This window comes from Cnephaeus nilssonii, assembly GCF_951640355.1.
Source record: "Cnephaeus nilssonii genome assembly, chromosome: 14".
Lineage (NCBI taxonomy): Eukaryota > Metazoa > Chordata > Mammalia > Chiroptera > Vespertilionidae > Cnephaeus > Cnephaeus nilssonii.
Window position 1 is genome coordinate 9425737 of NC_137085.1, and position 16055 is coordinate 9441791.

Consider the following 16055-nt stretch of genomic DNA (forward strand, 5'->3'; position numbering starts at 1 on the left):
AAAGCCTCCGGGGCCGGGAGGGTGCTCAGTTCTGGTGATTACAGGTCGGAGCTTCAAAAGCATGGAACAAACCTGGCTAATCGCTGGCCCGGGGAGACTGGACAAGCAGGCCCAGCGTGGCCGAGTGGGCAGCCCAGGAGAGGTCCTGGAGCCAGGAGCCCTGGCGTGGCCGCCTGTCCTGCGGGCTTCCGGGAGGACCGCCGTGGCTGCCCGTGCAGTTGGGGCGCCGGCGCCTCGCAGCCCGTGGCCCGCGTCTGCTCGGTCAGGTGGAAAGCTCCCCATTCAAACCCGCGCGGGCCAATCAGGGCCCGGCGCGCCCGCCAGTTCAAACGCGCGCTTGGGTCCAGCCCCAGCAGGGCCTCCGGCTCCCGCCTCGGAGACACCGGCTGCGCAGGGGGGGCGGGTGAACCCGCTGCCTCGGTGACCGCGGAGCAACACAGACGCCTCGGGTTACCGGCCGTCCCGCCAGGCCTGGAGCCGGCGGCCATGGAGCACTCCCTGCACCGCGTCTCCCTGGGGAGCCGGCGCGCGCAGCCGGGCTTGTCTTTCTACCTCTCCACCTTTGGTAAGTGCCCGCCCGGCCGGCCGGCTGCCGGGGCTGCTGCACCGGGCGCTCGTGGTGAAAGGCCAGGCTGGGAGCAGGCGATCCTTCCATTGGGGGCACCTTCTCCGGCCCCTTCCTCCTGTGGTTGCCTTAGGAGGGGCTCAGGCGCAGCCTCAGGCCGGGCAGCCGCTGGGCACCACCTGCTGCCTGGCCACGGTGCCAAGTGCATTTGGTTCTGCCTCACTTGGCCGGAATAATCACGCCCCAGTTAATCTCTCAGAGACCCAGGTTGTCGCCACCGAGTTCCCATGAGTAAGCAGCTCAGGGTTTAATCAAGGCCTTGCTACTACATCTCCAGGGTCTTCTGCGGGGTCAGCCCAGCGGCCGTGGCTCCTGGGGGCTCACCTGGGAAGCTACAGTGTGACTGTGCTCTGATGTCTGACCCACCGCAGAGGCGCGAGCATTCTCTCCGCAGGCGTGACCAGGCTCTGGGCAGGGGCACAGGGCCGTCCTAGGGGCTGGAGGTGGAAAGGAAGGAGCAGATGGCTGCTGTTCCCAAGTCTCCCCAGTAACTGCTGCGCAGCAGCTGCGCCCCGGTCTGGACAAACCCGGCCTTCCAGGTAGCTGTGGGAAAGATCGCAGCCCTGTCCTGGAATGCAGCCCTTCCCAGCTCTCCGTTGGTTTCCTCCGATTCTGCAGCTCCCCGGGGAGAGGGGGCTGTGTTTCCCCTGTGAAGACTTGAGATCCAGAGAGAGGAAGGTCGCCCAGTGAGCCAGTGACAGCGCTGGTACCTGAGCACAGGCCTTCTGAGACCTTCTACACTGTTCTGGATGAAGGCAGGGGCAGTTGGCTCAGAATTCAAAGACAGAGCACCCAAGGAGCCAGGCCCTCCTGGGGGCCAGTCCTCCGGCTCTCAGGCTACCCGGCCGCACACGTGGCTCTTCTCAACCTGCCCTTTCCTCCAGGAGCAGAGGAAGTGATGGAAACGCAGTGTCTTGGCCCCTAGAAATGGCCTGTGGTGCAGCTGGTGGAGGATAACGAGATTAACTAACTAGCCACCATCTGTTGAGCACTTATCATGTGTCATGCCTGGTACCAAGTCCTTTACCTGCATGATCTCATTTAGTCCTTCCAACTCTTGGAGGCAAATCCTGATAACCTCCCTGGGACGTGGTTAATGAACATCCGGGATGATCTGAGTTGGTGGTCCAGGAAAGTGTCCGAGGGCTGTGAGGCCCTGTGACGTTAGCTGTGTCCTGATTAAAAAGTAAAACTACGTGTTTTCTTCTGCATTAACATGGCAAGTTGTATTCGTTATCGAGAACTGAGTGGGAAGAATCACCTGTAACCTGACCTCCCAGAAAAAGACCATTGTTAACGTGTTGGGTTGTATCCTTCCTGACTTCTTTCTCTGTGTGTATGGGGAAGCTGTGTCTAATTTTAACAAAATTGAGATCATATTGTAAATACAGTTTTGCAACCCATTTCTTTTTCTTACTGGTATGCTGTAACTAAAATTGACTGGCATCCGTCCCCATGCTTCTATGGAACGAATCTCCCAGCAGATCTAGGCAGTTGGGGAGGGTCTAGCCCAGCAGGGAGGGGTGCCCTGCCCAGCCATGGCCTCAGGGCTGGGTCAGATGGGTACCAGGGAAGGTTCCTACTAACGAGTGACTGATCTGAGTGTGCAGGGGGCAGGCAGGAACCTGGGGGGGGGGGGGGAGCCTCCTGCTCTTATGTATGTGTGCAGTCACCTCTCAAATCTCTCCAAGGACACGGAGTGACACTGGAGAAGTTCTCTCCTGTTTCCTGAAGTAATGACTCTGTTTCCATGACAAAAGCCACCCCTTTTCCAGGCGGCTGGCTTTCTTCATGATCTTGGCTTGAGTACTCATGAATGAAGATTCAGATCAGTGGGTACTAACCTGGCCAATTATCAGAAGCAACTGGGGAGCCTGTTCAAATAACACAGATTCCTAGGATCTTCTCCCAGAAATCCCGGTGCACTAGGTCTGGGGTGAAGCCTGAGAATCTAAAATTTAAAAAAGCCACCGAAGTACTTTGGCGATCAGGCAGGTTTGGAAGCTATGGATCCAGGGTCAGTTTGAGTCGCCAACATGGACTCCCTTAACGGGAAAACTTGGCTAAGTTTTCCTCTGTTCACCGGCCTTTATCCAGCCTGGCAGGTAGCCTGGCTCTGTCCTGAACGAACCAGATGAAGGTACCGCCTTGCTGGTAGTTTCCTGAGCAAACATATGTAAAGGGAACTACATTTCCAGCTTCTCTGGAATCATAGAGACAAACTGTTTTGACCAGAATTCTTTTCAGGGAGAGTCCTTTGTGGCATAAGTGATATATATATATATATATATATATATATATATATATATATATATATATATATATATATATTTGATTTCAGAGAGGAAGGGAGAGGGAAAGAGAGATAGAAACATCAATGATGAGAGAAAATCATTGATTGGCTGCCTCCTGCACACCCCCTACTGGGGATCAATCCTGCAACCTGGGCATGTGCCCTTGACCGGCTAGGGCTGTGGTATAAGTGGTTTATATACTGTGTGTGCACCCTCATGAGTATAAACCCTTGTCCCCGAATAAGGTCATGTGCAGGTAACGTTAATTGGCCCTTCACGGCCTTCTCAGGAGGTGACCTGGCTTCGGGTGGGGGAAGAACCCATCTACTCCAGAGGGATTTTTATTTATGAGAAATAATGTAATTTGAAGAAGCCATTCTAGGTGTACATCAGTTTTTTTCCCTCCAGGATTATATCTTTTAATGTTATTAATATTATTTGCTAACATGCTCTTAAAAATCTCTATAACTTAATTGATATATAACTTACATACAATTAACTCATTTAAAGTGTACAATTAAATGGTTTTTGGTATATTCAAAGAGTTCTGTAACCATTACCACAGTCAAGTTTAGGACATTTTTATCACTCCAAAAAGAAACATTGTACCCTTCAGCTTATTACCCCTAATTTCCAGTTCCCCCCTCTTGGACAATCCTAAACAATCAGTAATCTACTTTCTGTCTCGACAAATGAGCCAATTCCAGACATTTCATATAAATAGAATTGTATATAGTTTTTTTGTGACTGCCTTCTTTCACTCAGCATAATATTTTTAAGATCCACTCATGTTATAGCATGTGTCAGCACTTTTTGCTGCAAAAAGCTTTATTGTGTCATTTGATCTCATGCATGGAAGAGGGCTTCAGGGTGGTTAAAGAATGGCTAGTAGTTTTGGGAAGAGGCTCAGGTAAAAGCCAGACACCAGGGGATGCAGAGGGGTCTCTCAAAGGCCTCTGGGCTCCAAATGCTCCTAGTTGTGCTTGAGGGTGAGCCTTGGAAGAGATACTCACCCAGCCCAGCCTGGGGGCCGGCCAGCCCTCGGATGGTAGTCAGGTGCGCCCATCTTCTTGATGAGTTTCACCTGCTCACCCCGGAAGTGGTTCTCCAGGAAGTCACAGGGATGGGGTGGAACCAGGGCCCGCAGCTCTAAAAGGGCCTGGTTCGGGCTCCTCTCCAAGGCCAGGGCGGCCTCCATGGCGTCCTGAGTTTTGCCCACTCACCTTGGGGAGGCTTCAGCACGTCCTGGAAGAGAATGCGGCCACCGCGCTGGTTTTGCAACTTTAAGAGATGCTTAGCCCCCTTGCCCTTCTTCTCCACCAACTCGAGGAAGAAGTGGCCCACGCCCTCAAGAGCCACATCTTCTGGGTCAAAACAGAAGCCCAGAGAGAGGAGGTGTGGGAGGCCCGCAGATGCAGGTTGGCCAGGCGGTTGACCGCAGCCTCCACCTCGGTGGAGTAATTCTGACGAATTGGGGAGCTCATGTTTGTTCGGCAATAAGGAGTTAAGGTACGAAAACAAACAAACTGGTGTGTTGGCTGGTCCTAGAGGTGGTTCTGAAGGTGGTGACTGGATGAGGCGCAGGAGAGTGGCCGGAAGCTGGAAGGGGCGTCCCTGAGTCTGTTCTGTCCAAACACTGTTAAAGCAAGAGACAGATCCGAGGGCACTCACATTCATTTTTTTATGTCTGAATAATATTCCATTGTATAGGTAGACCACATTTTGTTTATTCATTCATTAGTTGGTGGACATTTGGATTATTTCTGTCTTTTGGCTGTTATGAATAATGCTCTTTTTATAACTGTACACGATTTTGTGTGGACAAATGTTTTCAGTTCTTTTGGGTACATACCTAGGAGTAGAATTGCTGGGTCAAATGGTAACTCTAGGTTTAACTGTTTGAGGAACTGCCAAACTCGTTTCCAAAGTGGATGCACCAGTTTACATTCTCATCAGCAGTGTCTGAGGTCTTTGATTTCGCCAACCTCACCAACACCTGCTATTAACTGACTTTGATTCTAGCAATCCTGTGGGTGTAAAGTGGTATCTCCTTGTGGTTTTGATTTGCATTTCCCTGACGATCAGTGATATTGAACAGCTTTCATATACTTATTGGCTATTTGTATGTCTTCTTTGGAGAAAAGTTTAATTAGATCCTTTGCCCATTTTTAAAATTGGGCTATTTGCCTTCTAATTGTTGAGTTTTGAGAGTTCTTTATATATTCTAGATACAAGTTCCTTTTCCAGAAGCCTCATGTTTGATGAGATATAGCTTTCTTTCTTTTTTTAAATATATATTTTATTGATTTTTTACAGAGAGGAAGGGAGAGGGATAGAGAGTTAGAAACATCGATGAGAGAGAAACATCGATCAGCTGCCTCCTGCACACCTCCCACTGGGGATGTGCCTGCAACCAAGGTACATGCCCTTGACCGAAATCGAACCTGGGACCCTTCAGTCTGTAGACCGATGCTCTAGCCACTGAGCCAAACCAGTTAGGGCGATATGTAGCTTTCTTTTCTTTTTATTCTGTTCAAAATATTTTCCAATTTTCATAGTCATTTCTTCTTGAACCCATGGGTTATTTAGAAGTATATTTCTTAATTTCCAAAGATTGGGGATTTTCTAGTAATCTTTTTATTCATTATCTTATATTTTCCTCAGAAAACATGCCCTGCAACCTTTCAGTCTTTTGATGGCTCAGCACATGGTCAGTTTTTAGGAATGTTCTGTATGTACTTGAAAAGATCTGCGGTGGGTGGGTGTAGGGTTCTTTGTAGATGTCAGCTTTAGGTCAAGTTTGCTAATTATGTTGTTCAAATATTTTATATCCTTGCTGATTTTCCCCCCCCATTTGTTCTATCAGTTACCGAGAGAGACATGTTAAAATTCCTACTATAACTGTCAATTTGTCTATTTCTCATTATAGTTCTGTCAGTTTTTCTTTTATATATTTTGAAGAAATATTAAGAGCACACAAACTTAGAATTATTATCTTTATGGTGAATTGAGGCTTTTATTATAATGAAGCCTTTTATTATTATGAAGTCTTTTATTGTTGTGAAATCTCTTTTATTTCTCGTGGTGATAAATTTTACTTTTACTGACATTAACAGAGCCACCCAGCCTTCTTTTGGTTCATAACTGCTTGACAGATCGTTTTCCATCCTGTTTCTTCCAGCCTTTCTGTTCCTCTGGGTTTCGGTGTGCTGTGTCTATTACAGGGGGTAGGCATAGAGAGCTTTTCTTTTTCTTCTTAATGCAGTCCTGAGATGATATATTCCTTCAAAAAGGTCTTTCTTTACTTCTCTCAGGTGCTTGAGGTCACTAGCAATCTGGAATAATCTTAGTTGAATGTTAGGGATGGAGACTGTTTGAAGCTGAGCTGCAATCCTTTGAGGAACTGTTTCTCATCTCGGCTAATTCTGTTCCTAAGGAGCAAGCCTTTATGGTTCCAATCCAAAAGGTGGGGGCTCAGAAGGACCCCACCTCTGGGCAGGCCCTAATCTCCAACTCCTGTTCCTTGAGTCCCGAGCCTGGGGAGAAAGTGGGAACTTGAGGGGCTTGACTAGCTGGTACCTGGAGCAGCTGAAAGCTCTTTCTTCTAGTGATTTATTTTTCTAGACTTGGGTACATTCCTTGGAGCCTGCCCTCTCTTTGGCTTCCTCTTGGCTTCTTGAGCAAAGCTGTGGCACATTGTCTCCTGCCTGATGGCTCTCTCTGCTCCTGAACCCCAGAGTTACATTGGCAGATGCAATGGTGCGCCGTAGAGGGCTGTGAGTGTTCTAGAAGGCAGGCGCAGTCCACAGGAAACAGTGCTGGAGCTAGCACAGAGTTCTAGCCTTCACTTCTGGCTTGGCCCACCCTGGTCACTCTGGGCCCAGGGCAAGTCACCTTCCTTTGCTGGGCATGCCTGTTTTGACTACCAAATGAGAAGCTTGGGCAAGACGATTTCAGGAGCCTCAGAGATTTTTTTTTCCTCACCTGAAGATATATTTTCATTGATTTTTAGAGAGAGAGGAAGGGGTGGGGCAAGAGAGAGAGAGAGAGAGAGAGAGAGAGAGAGAAACATAGATGTGAGAAACATCAAAAGGTTGCCTCCTATACGTGCCCTGACTGGAGATTGAACACACAACCTAGGTATGTGTTCTGTCCAGGAATCGAACCTGCAACCTTTTGGTGTATGGGACGATGCTCCAACCAACTGAGCCAACCCAGCCAGGGCAGGAGCCTCAGATGTTTGATGGAATTGGTTGATGCGGGGAGGACAGAGGGGCCAGGCATGGAGGAGGGAAACGTGTCATTCTTCATCTTGCCCTTATCTGTGCAGCTGGGATGGGCTAAGTAGGGTGTGCCCTGTACCGGGGCTTGGAGCCTCCTCTGTTGGGTTCGGTTTTTCTGCTGTAACAGGGTGTAGAGACTTCCTGAAGAGACCTGCTGGTCAGGCCCTGAGGGGAGCCGCATGGAGAGATGCAGACTCACCTGACTTCTGAGTCAGATTCACCCCAGGCCTGCCTCCTCTTCAGTCCCACCCTTGGCCTTGCCTAGGCCTCTGTCCTAGCCCTCAGGTTGTGAGCTCCCAGAGGGCAGGCACTGGGCTGTTCAGATCTGCCCTCCCTCCCGCAGGGCTTCTGCAGGTGCCCGCAGGTGTCTGTTGTATGGGATCAGTGACCACTTGTGTCGGGAGATTCCTCGATGCTGGTTCCTGGGGAAGGGCCGGTGGTAGGTGATAGGAATGATCAGCACAGTGGTTCTCATGCCTTTCGAAAGGCAAACATGTTGGGGCCAGAGCTGGCTATGCACTGGTGATAGTTTCAGAAAAAATGTTTTGTGCTAAACATAGATGTCTGTGGGTTGATGAGATCCAACCAGTGACTGCTTGGCCTTGTTTGTCTGTTTCCAACCTCCCTCTCCCACCCCACACCGGACCGCGCACAGTTTTTGTAGGAGGTTTCCCAGCGTCCGGGAGTCCCAAAGTGGTCATTGCTCAGCCCTTGAGCTAATAATACCATGGATTCTCGTGGCGCCTTTCATCCGAGGACCTCCTCACCCTCCAGTGTTATCTGATCCCCACACAGCTCAGAGCGTGCGATAACCCCTGTAATTAATTAGCTCCACCTCACTGCCGTGGACACGGTGGCTCTGAAAGAGGAGATTAGTCGGTGCGGGAACTAGGGCAGGCCTCTTGGGCTTCTGAGATCAGTGTCCTGGGCAGGCGAGCAGCAGGGATTGCTGATGGGTGGAGATAGGGACCCAAGTCGCTGGAGCGGGGATTGCTGGGCTTGTAGCTTGAACACCCTGAAGACTGAGGAGCAAGTGGTTGCCAGGCCACAGTGGTTGGTGGATGACTGCAGAGTCATGAGACACGGAGCTTCCTTCCTTTCTCCAAACCCCGCCTGGCCTTCCTCCAACCAGCAATGAAGCACAAGCCCAGCCACCATCCCAGTCCCCTGGGGGCATGTTCAGGGACGAGCAGTGGGACGATGAGGGATGCCTCACACTGCCATGAGGAACGGTGGAAGGACTTTAGCCTTTGGTCTAGAGGAGCGATCCCATACTGCAGAATGAGGTCCCGTCAGTGAAAGTTACTGAGAAGCCACTTTTGGCTCAACAAAGATGGAGCACTGAACAACCAGAGCTACCTTAAGATCGACAGGGCTCCCGCTTCAGGAAGCGAGCTCCTCGTCGCTGGAAGGGATCAAGCAGAAGCAGGCGACTACTAGACAGGCTTGTCCTGGATGGAGCAGATGCCAGGGCTATCGGGTCGGCGTGTAGGGTTGCGGCAGGCTGGGAGGTCCTACCTGCCCTCTTCGCCTCCACAGTGGGTGGCTTGAGTTCAGCAGCTTCTTGAGGTTCCCAGGAGGGTTTATTGCACTAAGAGAAGATTTTTCAACACGTCATTGAGGGAGAAGAGCGTGGTCCTCTCTCTCCTCTGTCCGTGCTGGAGGGCCGCTGGGTGTCTGTGAGGGCGACCTGAGGTTTGTTTTGGGCTACCTTATGAAGTGATGAGCTCCCTACCCCTAGAGCGGTGTGGAGTCGAGGCCGGAGAACCACGGCTGGAGGTATTGCAGGCGGGGCTCTGATGTGGGTGAAGAGGCTGTTCTAGGCGGCTTCTGAGTGCCCTGACAACCCAGAGACTGTGTGGATTTTTGAATCACTTCACGTGAACCAAAGTCCGTTCCCGTCACCGCGACTCCACTTCTCACCCAATAAGGAGACGAGGTGAAGTTGTTTCTGTTGTTATGCCCGCAGGTCAGCTGAAGCTGTCCATTGATGCCCAGGACCGGGTTCTGCTGCTCCACAGTGAGTATGGTTACATGCCAGGCCCACCAGGGAAGGGCTGTGCCTCTTGGCCTCCTGCCTGGAGGAGGTGTTCCTATGGGCCAAGGCATCTTTTCTCACCTTTGTATAGTGTCCTTCCATGCGTCCATTGAAAAAGAGTGGGTATTCGCTCAGGACTCGTTCCAGAGACCCGGCCCTGGTCCTGCCCCGGATGTGATGGAGTTCACACAGTGGGCTTTGCGCCCTGGCAGGCGGGAGCTGCTCCTGGGCACCTCACCATCACCCTTGGCCCCAGGGGAGCAGGGCCACGCAAGGGCCTCCCCAGCCTCCCTCTCCGCGGAGTGACCTTAAGCAAGCTCAGTTTTCTCATGTGTCAAATGGCAGCAATAATAGTACCTACTTATCGGCTGCTGTGAGGATTGAAGGAGTTCATATTAGTAAAGCACTTGGGACAGTGCCCAGTATGTAAGCTGTCTTTCAGTGTTTGCTAAATCAGATAGAAAACCATGAACTCCCAAAATAACCATTGCGCACTGGCTCTGTGCTAGGGGTGGGACGCCAAAGGGAAGCACCGATTCCTGTGTAGGCGGTGCTAATAGGATGGCAGGGAAGACTTGACCACGGGGGTGATGGCCACACTTGATCCTGAAGGAAGAACAGGTCTAAGCCAGGCAGAAGCAGGTGACTACGAGACAGATTCACCCCAGGCCTTCCTCCTCTTCAGTCCCACCCTTGGCCTTGCCTTGTGGGATTGCTGGGCTTGTAGCTCGAACACCCTGAAGGGAGCAGGCCGGCCGGGCATTCGATGCAGGGAGAGCAGCAAGTGCAAAGAGATCAGTGAGAATGCGATGCATTTGAAGGACTGTCTAACGCGACTGGGGCGTGGAACAGGATCGGGTAGAGGAGTGAGCGAGCCAGGGCCAGGTGATGAAGGTCTTACGTGCCACCCAGAGGGTTTCACACTTTACCTGTCCGTTTATCTCTTTGTTCATCCTTCCATCCAGCACACAAATAGTAATCGAGCTTCTGTTATTATCCCCTTTACTTGGACTCTTCTGTCTGGCCCAGCAGGCCCTGCCTCTCTCCCCAGCTTCCCTGGCTCCCGCTGCTAAAGCCACCCTCCACCCCCTTTTCTGTGCAGTGACGTGCAATTCCCTTGAAGGCATCATGCTTTCTAATGCTTCTGCGCCTTTGCACCCTCTGTTCCTTGTGTCTGGAATAGCCTGCCTTCTTTTTGAACTCCTTTAGAAAAACCACTCTCTATAGAATTGTCTCCCTGAAACCTATATTAACCAATGTCACCCCAATAAATTTGATAAAAAATAAATTTTAAAAAAGAAAAAGAAAAAGAACTCCCTCTTCCTCTGATTTTGCAAGACCTCTGCCTGCCTTCACCATCATTAAGACTTAGCGAGGAATCCCCTCCTGGGCTGTTTGTTGCTTCCTCCCCTGTGTCCTCCTCACAGCCCTGACGACACTGTGTCACCTCGGTCTGCCCCGGGTGTTTCTTCTCCTCCACTATGGGAGTGCATCCCCCGAGAGCCAGAATCACCCAGAGCTCATCAAGCCTGGATCCTGGCCTCAGGGACCACACCCTTGAGGGGAAGGATGCATTGCAGGAACAGTAACTAGGATACCAGGAAGCATAAACCAGCAGGCGCCTGGGATCCTGGGGTCTTGGCCTTGGGGGGCCCAAGGTGAAGTTCCCAAGGACCAGCCGAGGGGGGTTCTTTGCCCGCCAGAGCCTGCCTCCAGCTGTGCAAACAGTTTTTGCAGAATGCGCGTTGGCCTCCACCGCTTCGTTTGTCCTGCACAGTTTGCTTTGGCTTCCCCCCAGCCTCAGGCCTTCATCCCGTCCAGCCTGTTGCCCTCTCTCCGTTGGTTTCCCAGGCCTCAGGCCTCAGACTACGGGAGCTTCATCTGAGCCAAAGCCCAGGGCTCCATCAAAACCGAACACACAAGAAAATAGAAAAGAGACTCAGCTTCTGTCAGGTCTGCTGTCAGATTTCTGCAGACCTCAGGCCAACGGGCCATGTTTGCTTTCATAACCAGACCTGAACCCCTCCCCCACATATCCCTTGCCTTTATTGATTATTCTTTTCTTCAACCAACAGTTGTTGAGCAGTTTTTTTATTTGCCAGGTATTCTATTAACTACTTTTGACACATCCATTCATTTAATCAGCACAACTACCCTGAAAGTGAGTAGTATGATCACAAACCCATTTTAAAAAAAAAAGGCAAATTCATTCCTAGAGAGGTGAAGCTACTTGCGTGGGCTGACATGGGTAGTAAGTGGTAGGGCTGGGGTTCATCCTCAGGCCTGTCTACCTCTGGGCCCAGACTTTCGCCTGTTGTGCTACACTGTTCGCCAGCCACAGCCCAGATCACGGAGCAGTGTACGTTCTCCAGCGTAGCCCCTCCATCCCCAGGACACAGTCTTGTGTGGTGGAAGGAACCACTGGCCTAAGGAATTAAGAAACATGGATCTGTCACCCCATTGCTCTGTGATTTTGAACACGTTTCTTACTGTCTTTGGGCCCCCCTCACAGCCTCATCTTCCCCTTTCAATGAGGGTTGGACTCAATAAATTTTGTTTCCTTCCAGCTGTCAGAATCAGGGGATTGAATGCACCCTATACTGCCTCGCTGAGGGTGCTGCCTGAGGGTGCAAGATGGTGGGAGTGGACCAGACCATAGAGGGGTTAATATCCAATGGTGGTTATATGCCTTAAGGGCCTGGTAATAATCTTTCCCACTCACCCACTCCAACATTTTAATTCTCTGTTTAGTCATGGAAGGCAAAGGTCTGATGAGCAAAGAGCCTGGCATCTGTGATCCCTACGTGAAGGTAAATGGAGGTCGGGGCGGGTCTGGATGCGGCTGGGGGTGGTGAAGGGCCAGGCTACTGGATTGAGTCTTAGGACCCCGCATCTGTGGGCCTGGGGCCATTTGAGGTAACAGTGACTGCCGCCTCCTTTGGTCAGTAGGCATTTATTTTGTTCTGGGGCGAAGCCCTGAGCTAGGATAGACCCCTCCCCTTAGCCTGGCTTGGTCCGTAGGGCGTCCTGCAAGAGTGAGAATCTTCCGGGTGATCTTGGTCATCCACACAGGTGAGCACAGTGAGCACGTGGATGGCAGAAATCCACAGATGATCTCAAGCCCTCTCATGAAAAGCCGTATTTTCACTCCTCTCCTCCCCCCAAATCGGAGGGAGGCAGGATGGCCAGATCTGGGTGGTGGAGTGGAGGGAGTGTCTCTGAGAGCTGGAAGGTCCATCCGAGTGGGGCTCTTGCAACGAGACAGAGGCCCCATGGGGTGGGGGAACTACTAGCCAGAGCCAAAGGCCAGATGCCTCCCAGAGGGTGGCAGCCTCGATGCCACGCTGGTCAGAGGTCCCTGTGGGCAAGGACTCGGTCAGGAGCAGGGTGGGAGCCTGAGGCAGGGGGTGAACGCATTAGGGTGAGAGCATGGATTGGGGGCCTTGGCAGAGAAACCTGGAGCCTCTTGTGAAGGGAGAACTCAGCAGCTGCTGGGAACTTAGAAGAGAGGAAGCCTGTGCTTTGGGGGCAACCTCTCTGCTTGAGGAAGAGCAGAGATGGTCAAGTTGTACCCCATCTCTGGCTGGGCCTCTGGCTGCCTTCTTGCTACCACCCACTATGGGGCCCTGGAATCAGAGGTGCCTGAGTCCACCTCTGGCCTGGGGCTCCTCAGTCTTTCCCAGCATCTGGCTGAGGACGCCACCGTGTCCCCTTCAGAGGCTGGCGAGAGGACCCCTGGGAAGCCTTCCACGGCAGATGTGCAGAGTCAGCCTCTGGGCTTAGGTGACCGTATAGCCACAAGCAATCACCTAATGCTTCCTTTCCTCCAATTTAAGATTTCTTTGATCCCCGAAGACGCCGGGCTGTGCTGTCAGAAGACACAGACCGTTCCAGACTGCAGAGACCCCGTCTTCCACGAGCACTTCTTCTGGTAAGAATCTGGTGCAGCCGGGCCCCCGACAGGAGCGGGAAGGAGTGTTTATCTGGGAACAGCTCTGTCTGCCAAATCTAGAACTAGATCTCAGCAGAAAAACAGTGACTTCTAAAGGATGTCTTTGTTTTCTCATTCACCGTGTCCTTGCATCCCTGGCACCTGGCCCGGCCGTGAGGTCCTCGGTGATAAGGTCTCACTTGGCTGGTTCTCATAATTCAAATGCCCAGCCTGAGACTGGCAGCCCCCGAGGAGAAGGCGACTTCCCACTGTGCCGCGGGCCAAGCTTTCTCCTGCAGCAGAAGGAATTTTCCAAGCTGAGCAATGTTTTGCCTACCCCCCTCCTTTTAAAACTTGCTAACCTCTCCGAGCCCTGGCTTCCTTATTTGTAAAATGGGGCCAATAATAGTGCCAACCTGAGAAAGCTGAGGTGTGGATGAGACAGGAACACGGAGTGTGGTTTGTTAGTATTTCTTTCCTCGATGCCTGACCTCGGGGGCCGATGGGAAGGTAATGGACATTTTGGGTTTTTCTGTTAGTGCAGATTAATAATATTTTTGCTTTTTTTTTCAAACCTCCCAAGGTAATTTTGCTTATTATAGAAAAGTAGCAATTATAGATAAGCAAAAAGGAGAAAAGAGAAAAATCCCTCCAGCCCTACTACTCACTGATATGTCTTGGTTTATTTCTTTTCAGATCTTTGAATTTGTGGGCAGGGGGTTTATGGCTGTGTGTGTGTGTGTGTGTTTATAAAAGTTGAATTGTTCTATAATATTGTGTGGGAACCTCCCTTTTGTCCTTAATAACGTGATGCAAACTCTTCTATGTATGTCAGTACTCACTTCTCACACTACTTGTGCTTGAGTTTTTCAAACAGCTCCTCAGGGTTGGAGGTGTAAGTCATTTCCAGATTTTGCAGCTGGGTTGGACTCCATGGGGTCTGGGCTGGAGCTCAGCTCTGCAAACACTCTGACCGTCTGGTTTGCTTTGCAGTCCTGTCCAAGAGGAAGACGAACAGAAGCGCCTCCTGGTCGCGGTGTGGAACAGGGCAGGTGACTCCAGGTGAGGGGAGCTGCTGAGCTGGAGGGGAGAGCCTGCTCTGGGCCTGTGGGTGGCAGCCAGGTGGCCAGCATACAACAGGGGCTCAGTGAGTGGATGAGTGACCAGCAGTAGCAAAGCCAAATGTACCACCAAGTCCCCATCACTCCAGGTGATGCCGAGGATCGTGTTATCAGAGAGCATTTGCTGTGCCCTTGGCATCAGCAAGACACTGTGTTGGCCACCAGGGTTGCCAAACTGCCTACATTCTGCTCTCAAGACACCTCCTTTCAGTAAGGGACACCAGGAGACAAATTACAGTAACAGCATGCACATGCTCAGCCCCACAGGAGTAGAAGCTCCATGAAAAATGGGCCCGTTTCTCTTTTACGCACCCACTGTACCAAGTGCCTGGCATATAGAAGTTTAGTGACTATTGGTTCAATGAATAAAAGAATGAAATGAGTAATAGGACAGTCAATGTGGGCAGAGGGAGAGAGTTCATTGTAGGCTGAGGTGGTCAAGGAAGCCTTCATGCAGAAAGGGGGATTTTGAACTTGGGGCAGAGATCAAGAATAAGACAAGGAGAGAAGGTTGGAAAGGGTCTTCCAGGCAGGGGCACAGCATGAGCAAAGGCAAGGAGGCAGGAATATGCGTGGTGGGCTCAGGCTGCCGTGGGAGGCCAGTTCAGGAGATGCAGAAGTTTTGTGTAGGAGACTCCAAACAGGCGGCTCTTGCAGCATGCTTGAGGCCAGCTACAGTCATTAGTAATTGTGCAGTGACGTGTAATTCCCTTGAAGGCATCATGCTTTCTAATGCATGGTATAGAGCAGGGGAGGAGTTCTGGGCACGGGAGGGTGAGGATCGCTGCGAAGGAAAGGGGATGAGAGCACTTGACTGATGGTCATGGCCGACTGGGAGCGGCAGGGGCTCATTCACCTGGTGCAGCCTAAGAAATCTGGGCGACCCTGTGACCAGTAACATTTGTCAAGCAATCATAGAACCAAAGGTGAACAAAAAAGGGTCTAGGTGAATGAAAATGAGCTCAACTCACCTTCTTAGGCCCAGAAAATATTTTCGGGTTGAATGCTTTTTAGTACCCTAAATTTTAAAAAAATATACATTTTATTGATTTTTTACAGAGAGGAAGGGAGAGGGATAGAGAGTTAGAAACATCGATGAGAGAGAAACATCGATCAGCTGCCTCCTGCACGCCCCCTACTGGGGATGTGCCCACAACCAAGGTACATGCCCTTGACCAGAATTGAACCTGGGACGCTCTATCCACTGAGCCAAACCGGTTAGGCTAGTACCCTAAATTTTATAGCTAGTATGCTTTCTAAAGTTGAGCCTTATTCAACCTTCATAAGGAAGGATTTGTCTTTTAATAGAGAATCTATTTTTTTAAAATCATGGAATGGAGCTCATGGTGCTGTAGGCCTCCTTCATTGAGCCGCCATTTCCTGGGTACCAATGTGGCAACATTGTCATAGGTTCTGGGGACACATGGGGTCGATCAGAGACCGTCCTGCTCTCGAGAGGATCACTGATAGAGACTTGGGGGGTGTGGGTGAGGAGGAGGACATCACCTTAAAAATAGGAGCAACCATTTACTGGGTGTTGACCACAAGACAGGCGTTAGTAGTGTATTACCTAATTTAATTCATAAAGTGACTCTAAAGGGCGTACATTTTTATCTTAAGTTTTCAGAAGAGGAGACTGAAGCTAAGAAGGAAGTAACTTGCCCAAGGTTATACAGCCATTGAACAGTAGAGCCAGGATGGGAACCCAGGCAGTTAGACCCCAGAGTCCTCACTCTCAACGCTATATTGCCTCCTGGATGCTC

General features: G+C 50.9%; 1 protein-coding gene and 1 pseudogene across 4 annotated transcripts in view; one reads left to right on the plus strand and one right to left on the minus strand.

Moving 5' to 3' along the window:
- The window catches only part of RGS3 (regulator of G protein signaling 3), a 115288-nt gene continuing 99233 nt past the window's right edge, over positions 1–16055 (plus strand). For all 3 annotated transcript variants that reach the window (XM_079791009.1, XM_079791004.1, XM_079791006.1), the window contains exons 1-5: positions 1–565; positions 9172–9222; positions 11992–12050; positions 13077–13171; positions 14165–14233. In XM_079791009.1, coding sequence (XP_079647135.1) covers positions 487–565; positions 9172–9222; positions 11992–12050; positions 13077–13171; positions 14165–14233 — 353 coding nt within the window. In that variant the 5' untranslated portion in view covers positions 1–486. The remainder of the gene's footprint in view (positions 566–9171; positions 9223–11991; positions 12051–13076; positions 13172–14164; positions 14234–16055) is intronic.
- On the minus strand, positions 3866–5296 carry LOC307111487 (ferritin light chain-like; annotated as a pseudogene). Its single transcript has one exon. The product of its transcript is annotated as a ferritin light chain-like (transcript).